Source organism: Calliopsis andreniformis, chromosome 2, assembly GCF_051401765.1.
Source record: "Calliopsis andreniformis isolate RMS-2024a chromosome 2, iyCalAndr_principal, whole genome shotgun sequence".
NCBI classification, from domain to species: Eukaryota; Metazoa; Arthropoda; class Insecta; order Hymenoptera; family Andrenidae; genus Calliopsis; species Calliopsis andreniformis.
The window spans coordinates 7,420,650-7,437,575 of NC_135063.1; the positions used below are offsets into that span (position 1 = coordinate 7,420,650).

The following is a 16,926-nucleotide window of genomic DNA, read 5'->3' on the forward strand; positions in this document are numbered from 1 at the left end:
GCGCCTCGATATTACGCTTCGACGAAAGTTTGTTTATCGATCGAGCTCTACATGCTCCGAGGCGGCCTTTCTCTCACGTTCTCGGCTCGCAGGAAGTTGGCAAATCCTCCTTTTTTCATTCCGTCTCTGTCCCTCCTTCTCCCTCGGTCTTGTTCGCATCGTGCTTCTATCGTTCCCTCGTTTTTTCGCCTCCTCGTCTTTCTCGCGCTACTCGCTGGAGCTTCGATCCCTTTCTTCGATCCCTTTCTTCGTTGCCTTCATCGTGCTCTGTCTTCGTCCTGCGTCTACCTAATTCTCCACTGATAACGGGTGAAAACGGGATTTATAATCGTCACGCGTCAAAAGACACGACCGCTACGTCGGGTGAACAGTCAGGATGCCTGTCTACGAGATCGACCCTTCCCGTGTCAAGATACTAAAAATTCTTGGGATTTGAATATTATTGCAATTCACGGAAAGAGGGTCCCTCATCGATAGTTCCAGAGTCCTCCGTTGATAGGAAAAGAGGAATCCACCGATGTCACGTTATTACTCCAGACAAGAAGATCGTTCACTGTATCCATTTAGCATCATCCGCCAGCCCTGGAAAGTATTCCATCTCCCTGGAGCTCGTTTTTCTCCCGTCGATCCCCGATCGATCGTGATCATAGACCTCGACCGTAATTATCCTCGTCCAGTCGACTTTCCGTCCAGTCTTCGTGGAAATTCGTGTCAGAGGCAACGATCGACGCGTGGATAGCATTCCCGACGAAACGAGCCTCGGTTTAGCTAGTTCACGACACGACGAGGCCGACACTCGCCGCGACCCCGACACACGGACACGCGCGATACAGAGCCAGTTGTTCGGTAGAATCGACCTCGGTTCGAGGACAGCTCATCCGAGGGATGACCTTGCCCTAGGACAACTCGGTGCTCCTCCTCGTCGGGGCATCGGCGAACGACTGAGGGCTGCAGACGTCGGGCCCCGGAACCGGGGACCCCGACACGCCACGATCCGCTCGAGCACTGCACCGTGTTTCAGGACCAGTTCGGCCGCTTCACTTGGCTCCGGAGGAAGGATGCCGTGCGTGGTTGCTCGCTCCTCGCGTTGCCCCTCGATCCCCTCCTCTGGCTCCCTCCTCTGGCTTCCCCACCATCCCTGCTGGCTGCTTGCTACTCTCGCAACCCCCTCCTTACATCACTCGTGGAGATCGCCCCCCTTTCGATCGCGTTGCCCCCTCGTGCTGCTGGCGAATCTCTTCTTTCGTTCCACTGGCGAGTTGGCTGTGGTCAGGGGACTCGAAGCGGGAATTCGGCTGACGTGGCCTGAAGATTTTGGGGTTAGAGGAATATGAGTGGGATCGATACCCTTGGTCCTTCTGTGTGGCTCTTTTGGTATGAGTAATTAACAGATTCTGGGGAATTTGGGTTTCGTAAGTGGTACATGTTCAAAAACTTGTTTGTGTGACTACACTCTAAAGATACTGCTTCAAAGTGTGTGTCCTAGAGTGCTAGAATCTTCATCGATGTTGTACAACCTTACCAAATATTACATATATTCCAGAACTGAAATGATTAACTCCAAAAACATTCCACCCTCACCTTGGAAAAAAGATCACTCTATCCATCAAGTCATCAAGTGTCCCTCCAAATGTATCATCAACCTAAGATAGGGCATCGCTGACTTCCTTCGAAAATACTTCTTCAGAGGATGAGATCAAATCTGACAAATCCTTCACCTGAAAGCGTCCAGTGTCCTACGTTCTCGCGTTGTCTATCCGTTCCTCGTATCTCTCAGCGAGATCTCCCCCCATTCTAACATGTTGCACGGCGTAGTAGCAATCCTCCTCTTTCGTTGAACTCCCCGATGCAATACGATGATCGTGGCACGGCTGCCAAGCTAGGTTGCCCCCTTCTTCCGTCGCTTTCCCTGCTGCCAATCGCATCCTGGATCCCCCCTGCGAACCTGATGGCCCACCTGGGCCCAACCTCTTCGCGTCCGACGGGAGCCAATCGCCGTGTCTAACGTACGATCTAATGTCTCGGTTGTAACGGGTGTCGAAAGTGGAGGGAGATCTCGACGGTGTTCTTGTATTGTGTCACACTCACAGAGACTCCGTGTTGCCTGGACCAGATTGTACCACGGGTTAGGCTCGGAGAAACCGCGACGCTGATGATGCTGACCCTATTAGGATCCTTGGGCCTTGGGTGTAGTTCCTTTTTAGGCTCATTGGACTTCAGCTGCTTAGCCTGTTGTTACCTGTACATTTTTATGAAAGTAGTGTTATGTACTCTAGAGTTCCCCTGCGCAGGTGGTTTAGAATAGATGTTGAGGAATATGATAGCTTGTACGGTGTTTGATTGATAGATTAGGAAACTTCACAGCGGGTAACTAATCAGAATGATTCGTATTTTGTAGTGAGAGTAAGTATGTTGGTACCTGAGGGTGAGATGTAAGCAGATTTAAGAGCAGTGCGTATTAGAATTGACTTCCTAGTGAGGAATAGACTTATACCTTTTGATATTTAAATCTGTTCTGCGCAAAGTAGTCAAAGATCTCTGCATTGTGCAGCGCTCTATTGATTTGTAATTCTGAACTGTACTTCATACTAAATTGAAACGAGATTACACTACCAAAAAATAAAGATCCATCATCACTGCATCAACTTATAAAACTATATGTTGAAGAAACCTCCACTTGATTGTTACATCCTAATTTCTCTAGGCCTCAACACCTTATTGAGAATCAGCAATTGCGGTACCATGAATGTTACTAAGGTTCAAACCAGGACCACCTAATAATGTTATCAAATCACGCTAATGAATTCTAATCCTCTTTCTTACACCATACACCGTGTCCCCATGGTGGTTCGAATCTGCCTATGAGAGCTGCCAATTATCTTATTATCACTCGCCGCGATCGACAATTCAATAAGGCGAGCCCTCGTTAAGGTCGTCGAGCATGTAATTGCTTGAAACGTTAATTGCTCCTTTGCCCCCCTCAAGATAGTGGCACAAGGGACGACAGGGCAGCGACACTTTGTTTCACTGTCGGTTGACCCAGTTGTCGGCAAGAATGCCACCGTAAACCCGTAAAAATGATGACTTTGATCGTTTCGAAGTATGAAAATATAAATGTCGTCACGGTTCACCTGGTGATATATTGCACCCGCCGTCGCCTTATGTGAGCTCTAATAAGCATTTAGCCGTTTCCCTTAGAATTTTACGATACGATCGGCATAATTTGTCGCACGCTGGCACGACTGTCGCGATACCGACAGCGCTAATTCATTAGCTATCGTCTTTTTTTTCAAGCACGCATTTTCCTACCTACACCCGCTACGTATAAGCTCAATATCTGTATTATGTACTAATATTCTGAATCGCCAGCAACCTGTTCCTACCTACAGGGTATGAAGGCTTACATTTATAACATATGCTTATTAATGGTGCCTCTGAAAGCACCAACTATACTTCCTGGTATCCTTTGTTAGTTTCTTGCATTGCGCAGAGGAATTAAGAGAATTTAGTTCGTCATCGAATAGGAGTAGATTTTGTATAATCGAAAATTACTCAATTTTTATTTTAATACTTTGAAATTTGAATGCTTATTTAAGAATTTCAAAATTCAAATATTTAAAAATGTTGAGATTTTAAAATCTGAAAATGGGAGTATTTGAATATGTAAACGTGCATCTATTTAAAAATTTTCGAATGTTTAAATCTTTTCTCAATAAAACGCACGAAGCCCTTTAATTACAAATATCTCATAAATTATTACAAGACAGAAACGACCACTCGTTAGAAAGTGAGCACTAACAATAATTTCAAATTAAAATGATTGCATGAAGCCATCAAGTATCTCCGCCCCAAAATTCACAAAAATCACGATGCAAATAAAAAAAGTAGAAGAAGAAATGCCAGCAAATACAACAATTTGTCTGCTTTTATTTATTTATTTATCCGCTCTTTATCTTAACAAGCGGTGGTCACTTATCAGCTTTGCCTGTCGTCGCGAGATGGCAATGTACAAGAAAGGCAACCGCAATCACGACGCTCAAAAACCGATGACATGCACGTTGACAGTTGAGCGTGGTCTTACATATCTTTTTAACGCGCTATTCGGATAAAAACGTTAAGCGAAGGCAGCGAATCACCATGTGTCGGCATCTTTGATATTCAGATGGGTGATCGGTTGCTTGGCGTGCGCGATCGCACCTGTGTTCGTAACGTCGATGCATATGCAGCGCGTTTGACGTACCAGAATGAAGAGTACAATCTGCGCGAGCTAAGTTTATGCCATTAATTTGTTTCTGCTATGTACACGAGACCAGCGCTGAATTCTTCATAAATATGCAACAGTCATTCTCTGGTATTTTCCGAAAGCGTCTTCGATCATCGATGGTAGGCAAATTCAGAATTTAAATAGGGCTTGGAATCGGGACAAGATTTGTTATACAAATAGAAGTTATTTTAAAATATTATAGGAGCTTAACCTTGGTGATATTAAACGTCATGGGGAGAATTAAGTTTTTTTAAGTTCCCTTTATCCTTTAGAGGTATTGGAGCAAAATCATGTTATAGGAGTGACATGACCGTGCATAGCAACGGCACGGGGGTTGCCTACTGATGAAATCGAATCTTGCAATTTCCTTTCTGCACACTTAATCCTACGATTTTCCACCTACATCAATTAATTTTTAATAAATATCTGACATCACACAATTCCTAAAACGACAATACACAACATTTACATTTTCAAAAAAGTATACTACTGCTCTTCATGTTTCCTTTAAGATCCTCTCGAACTTTCCAAACTATCCTTTTAATTCCCCAATTCTTAATCTTCCCTTATCAACGCCACTCGACGTGGCAAAAAAGGAATTCCAAAAGTTTACCGAGATAGCCAAAGAAGCCAGCTCTCGTAGACGCCCAAGAGGTCTCAGGGGTAGGCAAAAATACTGACCAAGATGTCTATACTTTTTTCGAGGACCTCTCAGGACAACACTTGGCCTTTTTGAACAGCATCCTCTTCCCACGGTCTCGCATTATATCAGCTCGAACCGGTTAGCAGATGACATCGTGCACGCACACGACGCATGCACGAGTGTGCCCAGGCGCCTTTATTTCACCTCAAGGTACGCGATGCACCACCTGCAGCTCGATTCCAGTGGGTCAACTTCGCAGGGGGTCCTCCTTGAGAAAGGGTTGCACGAGGGTCGAGCACCGGTGGGGCAAGAAATTAAGGGAGGCGCGGGGTTCGTGAAAGTTGATGTCCGCGGTGATATGCGTGTCTGGCAGAGCACGAAAAGCCCATCACGCGAGTTCGTGTGCTTTGGAATCCCTTTCTTCTTCCTGTTAAGTCTCGAATAGGGAGAAAGCTGCTGTTTTTTGCGTGATCCTTTGAGGGAGCTTACATAACTTCTTTGAAGATGAATTTTGTTCGTATGTGTATTAAGTGCAATGTCACATTGTTTGAAAAATTTAGTTTTCTATTGCTGTTTTGAAAAGTATATGATGTCAAGTATTGAAACTTTTAAGATTTTTAAAGAGACTGATATGCTTTAAACGAATTATATTAGAGGAAGTGTACCTAATAGTGGACATTAGCTATGACTTTAAAAACTGGAACGCAACAAAGCGGTCAAAATGCAAAAATTATAGCAGAGAACCCCCTCTTTACTTATGCAGCTGATGTTTCGTTGTGTTTCATTTTTTAAAAATATAGCTAATGGTCAGTATTAAATGCACTTATGTTTAAATATATGATTTATACGTAAGGAGCTAGAACAGGACGAGGGTTGTGCGTTAGTGGTGAATGCTAGCAGACCCCTTACAGCGAGGAACAACCCCTTCAGCACCTTGCAACAGGAGAATCGTCAGACAGGTTTCGTTGCCTTAGCTGGATGGCACTTTGGGCGATGGATAGTCGTCTTTGCTGGGGGTCCTCTATATTTTCGTTGCCTATGGGAAAATCTTCCTCAATTTTCTAGCAGCTACGCTGAAGCAGCTGCTTCAAATTTTTAAGACTTAGCTTCATGCAAATTAGACGTTAGATCGGTCAATATATTGGCTTCAGATGTCACGTTAGGAAGGATGTAAGGGCGAAAACGATGAAACGTCTCTGCTTTAGCGTGAGACTCACTTTATGGGTCCTATTTCTATTTTTAAATTTTAGTTTCTCATTCAGTGTTCGTGAAAATTTACAGACAAGAATGTTACTCTAATGAAACACAAAATGTTACTCGAAGGATTTCATAAATATTCTTCCTAAAATTTCAAAGTGCAAATTTATATTATTTATACTATTTTTTAGGATATCGTATGTACAATTAAATTAAAACAATATAGTCTATGATTTTTAAAATAATAGAACAAATGGCTAGACAATGGATATTATTTCAAACACCTATGAATATTTAATAACATGTGGATATAGAATAAACTGTAGTCGAGCAATATATGGGATATCGAATACTATATCGAATACTGCAACCAAGAAAGTAAGAATTGTTTTATGTAGGAAAATACAAATAATATAGTTGTTTCTGAAATCCCGAAAAATATATTATTACATAATATATTATATTAACCCGATAAAGGAGAAAACCAATCTCAAAGTTCAATTACATTCTCAATAAACCTCAATACCAGCTAGCTTACAATATTCTTCAGATTGTGAACACTGAAAAAATACAAAGAGGAACCCCAGTTACGTTCTCAGTCTCAGCCAGTTTAAGAATGGAATATTCTCTTAAACATGTACGTTCTGTAGGTTCTGTATGTTCGGCCTTATCACCGGAAGGACGAGCAAGCGGAATAAAGTCATCGTCAGGCGTATTTTCCGGTCGTGAATGCCCCCCGGCGCTAAACACGCGATGGCGTTAAGGTAGCGAAGGAACCTGGTCCCTGGCAAAGGCATCGGCCCATTAAATGTTGCACGCCCGGTAATTTATGGGGTGCGAGAGAAGAAACGTAACCACCATCTCCGTCCAAGGGTACACATAACGCGACCCACCGTGTCTCCTCTCTGCAACCCCCTCGCGCGTCCAGCATTTGCATAGAGCTGTGCCGAGACGGTGACCAGGAGAGGAAAGGGTGCCAGAGATTAAACACTCGAGATTTCGCTGACTCTTGCACGCTACTCGCGCGGAAAATCAGAGCGGGATACTGGTTTGTTCGTTTAATTGCAAGAATGATTTTCTCACGTGGAAAGTGCGACTGAGAGGATAAAAGGTAGCTCTTCAGTCTTGGGGAAAATGGTGCTGCGCGATGGCGAGAGAAGCTGTATGATCGTCGAGGATTTGCGACACTGGGGCTTCGTGAGATGGTAAAATTCAAGGAGGATTACAGGAACGAGTGCTCAATGATTCAAGGGTTTTAAGGTAACAGGAATTCTAATTCAGTTCTAGCTGTGAATGTCCTAAACTCTTGGAGCTTTGAGTTTTGAAAATATTGAAGATTAATACTCTCGAATAGGAATCCTTTTAGTACTGATCTATCGATAGTAGAGCCCAGTGCTAAAATTACCACCACGAAAAATTTATTTCACCAAGAACAACATGATTTATAGCGAGTAAAGGATTTTTTCTTTTTAAAGGAAAACAATTTTCCATTTTTACTAGCCTGTAGTTAATGATGTTGCAGTGGAAAGGTTAAATATATGATAAACTCGGGAACCTTATTATCAAGAACAAAACTTGAGTAAGATTGAAGTGAAATATGAAGGGCATGACTCAGATCTAGACGCATTTTCAAACCCCCGCAAGTCTGTATTTATTGGTCTTGGTGCACCGTGATGTTCGCGGGTCTTATCGCGAGAAATTCCTATAAATACACCGGCTCTTCCTCTACCGACGGTACGGCCACGAGCGAATGCGCTTCACCTTGGATTTCCGGGACAATACTTTAAACAGGAAAGCAGAAAGGTGGCATCCTAATTCCGAGTTACGATGGCGTTCCCCCGAGGCGGTTCTCTCGGCCGTAACGATGAACGATCGTCCATTTAAATCGCCTGTATCGCGATTTATTACCTCTCGCTTCTGGTTCTACGTCACTCGATTTTCTTCCGAGGACGTTGATATAATTGGTTATTATAGTTTCCTTTTCCAGGCTGAGATCTCCCATAAATTTAAATTGGCAATCAGTATTGGAAGGTTAATATAAGTGTTTTTAGAGAAGACTAACTGCAAAATGGTAATAAAATGGCGATACTTAAGGAAATTTTTTTTATTAGGAATTGGATTCCTTTTCGACAACTGATTGCTTTAGCTTTTCCAGTAAAATGGATGAATAAATAAAATTTAACGAAGTTTCTTGCAATCAATTTCTCTGTATTTGCTGTTTACCTAGTATATAAAATACAAAACAATAAAATTAGTCTGTGATGCTGACAACTTTTATTACAGAACAAGGGAAATTGATTACAATTAATTTAGAGAAATAAAACAAACAGGTAAAGCAGTAAGTACCTTGCTAATAAGCATCGTGACATATAGTTCCTCATAAATAGAGGTGATTCTACTACGAAACCAAGACTGGAGAAAATTTATTACAGCAACCTCTCAAAGATTAAATAATCATTTAAAAAATAGAAGATTCACGTTAGATGTATTATCCAGATATAAACAAGTTCAGACTCTTGTTCCATCAGTCATTGATCTACAACCAGATGTTCGTTGGTGGTATGAGGGTTAGACGATGTAAATAGTACCCCCTCGTTCTTGGACTTCCACTCCATTCCATTGAACATGCATAATGCCCACAGTAGGAAATATCTCGACAAGCATCTCTTATCTTTGCTGTGTAGGTAAATAAAATTCTAAATTTTACTGAAACAGTTTTTCAGTGTTCAAGCAGACTGTCATGCAGAGTGTAACAACTGAAGATGATCATTTTTATTGTTATCGATCGAATTTGTCGTGGGAGATGATAGATGCCTACTTTTAAAATAAAAGCTATTAATCGTGTTAGACGCTCAGACCAAATGGAGATAGTACAAGGCTTAATTGGACACAAAAAATGTGTTATCTTATGCTTTGTCTGAAACTATTAATTACAGAGAGCGTTCACAAACAGCAAAGTCACAATGACTCAGCACGACTTCATGAAGACTAGCTGATCATTCTGGAATTCTTCTGTGAACCTTCTTATTCTCTCTGAAACGAGCTTTTCTTAATTAACAGCTCACATTTAATTACAGAGATAATTTAAACGTTAACTTGTTACGTCCATCGGTTAGTAAACTTGTGCTTAAAAAACTAGAATACAATTTTCTGAATAAATTAATTTCGATGTTTGTAATATGCAAATGTTTATATAAAAGAAATTCATGCCTCAAAAGTTGGCATCTGAATTTTAAGATTGTCGAAATTTGTATTTCTTAAAATATATCAATTTCAACATTCTTTTACAAGTCTCCAATTTATGCAATATTTTGTAACCAGTTTCATGTATATGTTTCTAGGATAGTAATCCAAGATATCCAAATTCGAGTAATCCATCCACCACTTTAAGATCAACAACACAAATCACACGAAAACATTCACTATTCAATCCGAAAAAGGTTTGCGCGGAGGATCGATTCATTTTGCAGAGAAGTAGGTATAACGTGGAAGCATCGAACTATCTTCTCACGAGGAAAGTAACCAAAACACCGAAGGAAAATGAACTGGATGTATTCGAGCAGGTATGATTCTATTTTTCCAGTTAGTTAATTTAAATAGTTAATCAATCAGTAGTTTATTAAACACAATTGTACTGGTTTATCTACCTAATTGTGGCTATAAAGATAAAACGATATAAATCATGTATTTTGATTTATGACTTATTAATACTTAAAGTTTCTAATCTTAAATCTGTGTTGGAAATTTATATTTTATACCCTTCTTTCTTAAGGGTAGAGTTCTTTCTGTTAAGAATACAGATTTTATTTTGAAGACTTCAATTACCTAAGGTATAATTACAAAGTTGTTGAAAAATGTGGCTTTTGTTATTTTATATTACAACTGTAAACAGTGTTCGAAAGAAACAGTGTTTCGGGCAGAGCCAAGCTTAGGATGGGTCTACACTACATGTTATATGACAAAGGTATATAACGTTTCAGAAAACAGAAATGAGACACATGTATAGCATCTCGTTTTCTGAAACCTTATATAACGTCGTTATATCTGTCGTTATAGCAACCTATGTCACATTTTTAAAAAAACTCGAGTTAGACTCTTAGTTGACATCTATAATATAGAATCTATATTTTCAGAAAGAAAAAATGGGATTCAAAAAATTGTTCCCCCCAAAAATAAAGGTTCAAGAAGAAACAAGTACATAAGATAGTACTGTGAAAACATGTGACCCAGGTTGTTTTGCTTTGCAACCACGAGCATAACATGCAGCGTAGACCCACCTTTAGAGAATCCTAGGTTATCCAGGGTTCGTCGAAGAAAAGACTCAGTTGACAACCTGAATCGTGGCAGGTCTCTCAAAATGGGCAATGAACGCATCAAGCGATTTTTAATCGGCGCAAAAATGTCAGATCTTGAACGGTGGTTTGAACAACGTGCATGCGTCAAGCGTCGAATTAGCATAAAGGCCGTCCGGATGTAGGCGCGAGGTATCTTGTTCGTGTTCATCGATGAGGGCATGTAATCTTCGATAATCGATAGAGATAAGATCGAAATCACGGCAGCGAGCGGCTTACTGCACGGGAAATTACTGTTCTTAGATGCGATGGAAATAGTTGTTCACGTTCCATCGCGGAAAAAAGGAACTTCCTCTTTTCTGTTCTCTCGTAACGTGGGTATCAATCCCTGACAGACCTCGGAGAGGATGACTCCACGAACGAATACTCGTTGAATGTGCCACTTAATGAGGCAATAGAATTTAATGCGCCCGACGAAATGCGGGTTGATTTGAAACGTGAAATCGCTATCAAAATTCTATAAATTCCTGTGCTACCATTTCTTCGTATTTAAATGGAAGTCTTCTATTTTTATGGAATTGAAATAGCAGCGGAGGAATTAGAAAGTCCTGTTCACGTGAAGAAATAACAGTTTTCTGAAATTTAATTATTAGATGTGCTATAGGGGTAAACCACTTTGCAGTTGCGAAAATTCAAACATTTTTCTTTCTTTTCACTTTCATAAACATGTGTAGAAATATAGGGTGTCCCAGAACTGACGGTACAACTGGAAAGTCAGTGATAGTACATGAAACAATAAGTCAAAAACATAAAGGAAACTTTTTTTAATATCGTGCTTCGTATTCGAGAAAATTGAGTTTGAATTATAGTCTAGTACATGTTTACGAAAGTACAGTTTTGGGTGCTTGAAATGCATTTGGAGTAAGGAAAATCGTCTTGGTCTGACCACTGACAGTCTCTAAGGTACGCTAGAAGCATTCCCCTTCACCTAAAACTGTAGTTCAGTTTACTTATCCTCAATCAAAAATTAAAGTCAATTTCCTCGAAAATGAAACACAATATAAAAAATTTGTATTCAACACATTCGTCTACTTCCGCTTGTACCATCAGTTCTGGGGCACCCTGTATAATATTAAATAGACTTTTTAAAATTCAGATTATGGATGAAGTTATTGGCGCATTGAAGAAGGCTATAAACACCTGGCACTTCGCAGATACTCAGAATTGTTTATCCAGTCAATTTCAGCTTCAAGATATTCAATCTAAAATCGAATATTTTTAGTATCTGGCATAAACACAGTATTTTTAGAAAAATTCGTAAAATACAAATTTCAAAGGACGTCTTCGATTCTCGACATCTAGATCACAATCTACCCTCCAATAATTATCTTCTCCCTATGACGCACTAAATAAAGCATTGAATAAAAATGTGAAAAGTCGATTCACCGAATCATCGATTCAATTACACTCGCATTTTAATCACCCAGCGTCGTCGATCTTTATTTTTCCGCTGTCAAAGCCGCCTCTGCAGCAGCCCTCTTATCTTCGTCATCGTAAAACCGAAAGAAAAACCGTAATTAAATGTAAATCACAAAATCATCGGTCTAACATGGCCTAGGAACATAATTTCCTGTGTACAATGCGCCGCGGCAGCGTCGATAACATTACTGTAATAACTGACAGCGATATGGTAGCGTCGTTCACGTTTCCTTTACCTCCTTCCCTTCGTCCTTTTTCCCGCGCGTCCTCGTAGGCGAGCCTGTCCGCTACCTTCTCGCTTGACATCCGACCAGCCCGCTTCATTTTACCCTTATTTCCGTAATGGATCGCTATGAATAGCTTCATTGATGCACGGCCGTTCCGCGACGCGATTTATGGCGATAATCGCGTACCGAGGCTCCGCCGTCGTAATGGAAACGGACGAGGAAGTCGGCGAGATCTTTCAACTAATCGGGAGATCACTGGAATCAGGGATTTAAGCGAGGACAGTCGCGGGAGGTTGTGTCGGTGTCACTGGCTCGCAATTGGCTTCCTGGACGCGTTGTGGGATGTGGGTGAAGGAGAAACGCGTGACAGCGGTGTGAAGCTGTCTTATTGGAAGTACAGTGGATGGAGGAACACCTTTTATTAGAAATTTAAGTAGTGTTTTTAGTTTTGTAAATAGTGTATTGTGGTAGTGTTGATTTAATAGATAAATGAGTAGCTTTACGAATGATTTATTTATCAAATATTGCATTACGTTATTGGATAACTCTAGAAAGTAGCAAGTAACAGGTTTTGGTGTTCGCTACATAATACAGATAAGATTAACTAAGATAAAGTAACTGAACAGATACCGAAATAAAACTTTATTTGACTAACTGATTGAATGAAATGTTTATTGCAACGCCCATTTTAGAGTGGGTGTTATATATACGTACACATAGGTGTAAGAAATTTAAAGGGGCGATTCTAGATGCTAAAATAAGGCAAAAATTGAGGATAATAAAATTTCATTTGAAGCCTCGTTTTCGAGTTATTATGGACTGAATAGTGAAATGTGTCTGACTTGACTTATTCTACTGGGATCGCTGCGCTTGACCTGATACGCCTGCAGTAGAATAAGTCTCCAAGTCAGACGCATTTCATGTGCACTTTAGGTCTATCTTTAATAATCATTAACTCGGAAACTCTCTCAGAAATCTTTTCATTCCCGCTATTAAAACCTTTGAACGATTCCTAACGATACAGATGGATTCGTTGTCGGTAAAATGGCGGAAGAAGTACATGCACCAGTTAATGGCAAAGGAAAACATTATACCAGGATTGAGACAGAAAGAAGTGCTGCGCGGTAACCACTTATCTATAGAAAATAAGTTGCCTGGACACTTAGCAGGCAGGCCTAAGGTCTTATGGGATGAGGAATACTTCGAAGATGGAATGTGGAAATCAAAACCACGAAAGAAGCCCCTTATACATCTCATAGACGCTATATTAGACATGCCTGGATTCCAGGTGGCGCCATGTAAGAATTTAATGAACGTATTGAATATTTTTCTGATTGGTTAATTTCATCGAATATTGCTCCAGGGAGTGATCAGACAAGGTGGTGATGATTGCTGATTAGTTGAGAATTATTTGAGCCTAAAAGGGAAGTAGATAGAGGAAAAGAGTGTAAAAAAGGAGAAAGATATAGTATTCCCATGAATCTGAAATTTTCCACTGTGTTACGTACGTATGTAGTATTTTTTATTTTAAGAGCAGTTTGCAGTGGTTGTCCGATCGCTCCCTTGAGGATCCCTCGTTTCATCCACGAGGTCACTGAATTTTATTTAATAGTCCCGTGTTAGCCATATAACGATAGTTCTCTAGTATCTAGAAATGTACGTATCATAATCGGCAATTTATTCCAGACAATTATTTCGTATTAGGAGAAATATTTATCTCTTGGACTCTCTAAATTTCTTGAAATATTAAACATATTTGTACAGTAACTTTTTTATGTTTAATTAAACTGTGCAATAGTACATTCTAAATTAGTTTTTGCTTCAGAAGAAAATTGTTTACGAAACAGAAATAGAATAATGCGCTATTTGTACAGGAAATATTAAATCGCGTAAAAATCACTGGAATTTTTTATTTATTCAAAGCATCTCGTCATCATTTAATCGACTGGAGTTCGAAGGACGTGATCGCAGCTGCAATTCAAGATGCAATAACATTTTACGATAGTTATGCCTTTCAAGCAACGCAACCATTGGAAAATATAGACGTCGCTAATGTTTGCACATTAAAATGGAGTAATGCTGGTTTGTATAAATATACCCTGACGCCCGAGAATAACCGATGCATTACTGGAATGTTGTTCCATTTCATATCGAGATATTAAAGTGATATAAAAAGAAATTACACAGCAGGCGATTAAAGTTTGCCTAAAATTTACCTCAGACCATTTCCAAAACACTTCGTACTGAATAAAGTTTATGCCTGACAGGTGACAAGCTTCTCATTTGCACCCTGTCGTCGGCGATGAAGTTGTACAGCCTGGAGACACAGAAAATAATTTGGACAGCGAAATGCAAAAGCGTGGCGACGCTAAGCTCGCCTTGTTACGTTCGCTGTGCTTGCTGGTCGCACAACGACCAACACATTGTCGCGTGAGTAGATCTGTTTGGACTCGGTTGCTGTCGAATGAACGAGATAAACGCGAACGACATCAACTGCCCCTTATCATTTGCATCTGTTAGCCACGGTTTATTGCGATCTGATGTGGCTTGATAAACATTATTGATGTACTTGCCACTGCCTTATGGGCCCCGCATTCGCCCCGAGGAAAACGCTCTTAATCGAGGTGTTAAGGTGATTCTACCTTTAGGAAATGGTGACTCGTTAAATCGACGTAAACGTTCAATTGCGATATGACCGACTTCGATTCGACATGAAATAATCATTAACGTTCGATAGTTTATCTTTGCATGTTACGAACGACCTATACCTGTCTTCCTCTTTGATATCTTAGGAGAGGTAAATAATACACCGTGGTTTTTGCAATAGTGAGTTATAAACAGGGAGTAATTAGGAGAATGAGGTGAATGGTACGAAACCATTAATATTATAAATACATCTCTTCTCGATAGCTTTGAAATGACTCGCATTAGATGTTAGACTCAAATATTTTATATCAACACGTTTAGGTTATACGGGGTGTTCCAGATTTTAACAGCCAAACTTATTATATAAACGTAATTTTTAGGTCTAAATAAGAAACAAATATTATGCAAAGATATGTTGTTTAGAGCTTTATCCAAAAGTTGATATAAATATGAATAGTAATGAAATGGCAATTTGTGAATATACATTTAATCCTTATATTTAGAATTTACATTTAGTCTATCTTTATCTATGTAAGTTTCAGCATACAATTGTCCTAAACTTTTAAGCACGTAAATGTGTACATTTAGTCTAACTCTAAGCTGTTGGTATATTTCTACATTGTATTCTAGTATTAAATACTACTATTTCATTACTATCTCATATTTCTATTATAACTTTAGAATAAGCCTCAAAACGACACATCTTTACATAATATTTTCTTTTTTAAATCTAAAGAATGTTGGTGAAGTTTGGAAATTAAAATTTGGGTCACCCTGTATGAAGACTGATTTTTATTACTGATTTATTATATACTGGTTCACAGAGGTTGCACAGGTCTAATCACGGTATACTTGGCGAAAACTGGCAGCGTTGTCCATTCAGTGCTGGCACACACGAGGGGAATACTAGCGCTTGCCTTTTCGTCGAATTATCGGTACCTCGTGTCATCTTCAAAAGACATGACCGTTCGTATTTTTCTGTGGCCAGGATTGACCCTGCATTTGGACATTACGTACTTCCAGCCAGTTAAAGTAAATAAATATTGCGTTCTTCGATGAATCATCGAAAACTACCACTTTCAGGCACAATGCACGTGACAGTATGAAATATGTTATTACTAATAATAACTATGATTGTGATTCAGGCACTGGCTTGGCACCCATACGAAAGCGGCACCCTCTGCTTAGGTGGCGGCCTAGGTGACGCATCGTTGTCGCTTTGGAACGTGAATAAGTTAGATCCAGAGCAAGTGAGCTATCGTCACGTTGATTTTTTCGGCGCCGTCAAAAACCTGGCTTGGAACAAGATCAGCGGAGAACTAGTCGTTCACTGGTCATACTGGATTGGGGAGAACCAATACACCGCCATCCCAGTTCTAGCGAGCCTCGATCGCGTTGTGGATGTGCTGCCAGTGGAGAAGGACTCGCAATTCAACTACATCATGTGGAACTCTGACCACACACAATTGAGTAAGCGAACGTCGTTCCTCGTGTTTGTGTTTCGTCCTCGAATCACTGTGATCGGATCACCTGTTGCATGTGGGATGGTTTCAATGAGATTGAGAAATTTGGGAAAATGCACATAGCTTTTGAGGGGATAACGTGTAGTGTTGTGAGGATTGACGTAAGGGATGATTTTAAATTGAATTTGAAAATTTAAAAATTTGAAAGTTCAAGCTTGGAACACTGAAAAATTGAAGATTTGTATTTAAATTTTCAAAAATTCGAAGGTTTGAAATTTTGAAATTTCAAAACTTGACAGTTGGAAATGAGGCATGTTGGAGATGCAGTATTGATGTTGCTGAGTGACTTCACTCAATACTCAATGTTGTTTTGGGATTCACAGTTCTGTCTATATACACTGTTGTAGTGTCGTTTTACTGCAAGTCGACAATTTTAATATATTTAATGAATTAGTTATCACATATTTTCCTTAGCTGTTCAATGCAACGAGTTCTTGTCGATGTGGAATTTCTTTGGTTCCGAGTATTACCGCCATCGAAAGCATAAGAAGCAACGTGAAGTACGAAAGAATACTGGCGTTCTGAATCTAGAGGAATTTAAACATTTTACTATTCGATAAGACTAATTATCTAAACTATAAATCTTGTTATCACATTTTTGTACAGCAATAATTAGCTATTTTTGTTTCGTTACTTTATAATCTGTTACATTTGT

The 16,926-nt window shown here is 39.9% G+C and overlaps 1 protein-coding gene across 1 annotated transcript in view; it reads left to right on the forward strand.

Moving 5' to 3' along the window:
• LOC143188349 (protein cortex) overlaps positions 1-16,926 on the forward strand; it is a 134,422-nt gene extending 117,496 nt beyond the window's left edge. Inside the window, exons 3-9 of the mRNA XM_076392556.1 lie at positions 9,446-9,667; positions 13,127-13,400; positions 14,026-14,184; positions 14,370-14,532; positions 15,573-15,780; positions 15,894-16,218; positions 16,686-16,926. Of these exons, the coding sequence (XP_076248671.1) occupies positions 9,446-9,667; positions 13,127-13,400; positions 14,026-14,184; positions 14,370-14,532; positions 15,573-15,780; positions 15,894-16,218; positions 16,686-16,831 (1,497 nt within the window). The 3' untranslated portion in view covers positions 16,832-16,926. The remainder of the gene's footprint in view (positions 1-9,445; positions 9,668-13,126; positions 13,401-14,025; positions 14,185-14,369; positions 14,533-15,572; positions 15,781-15,893; positions 16,219-16,685) is intronic.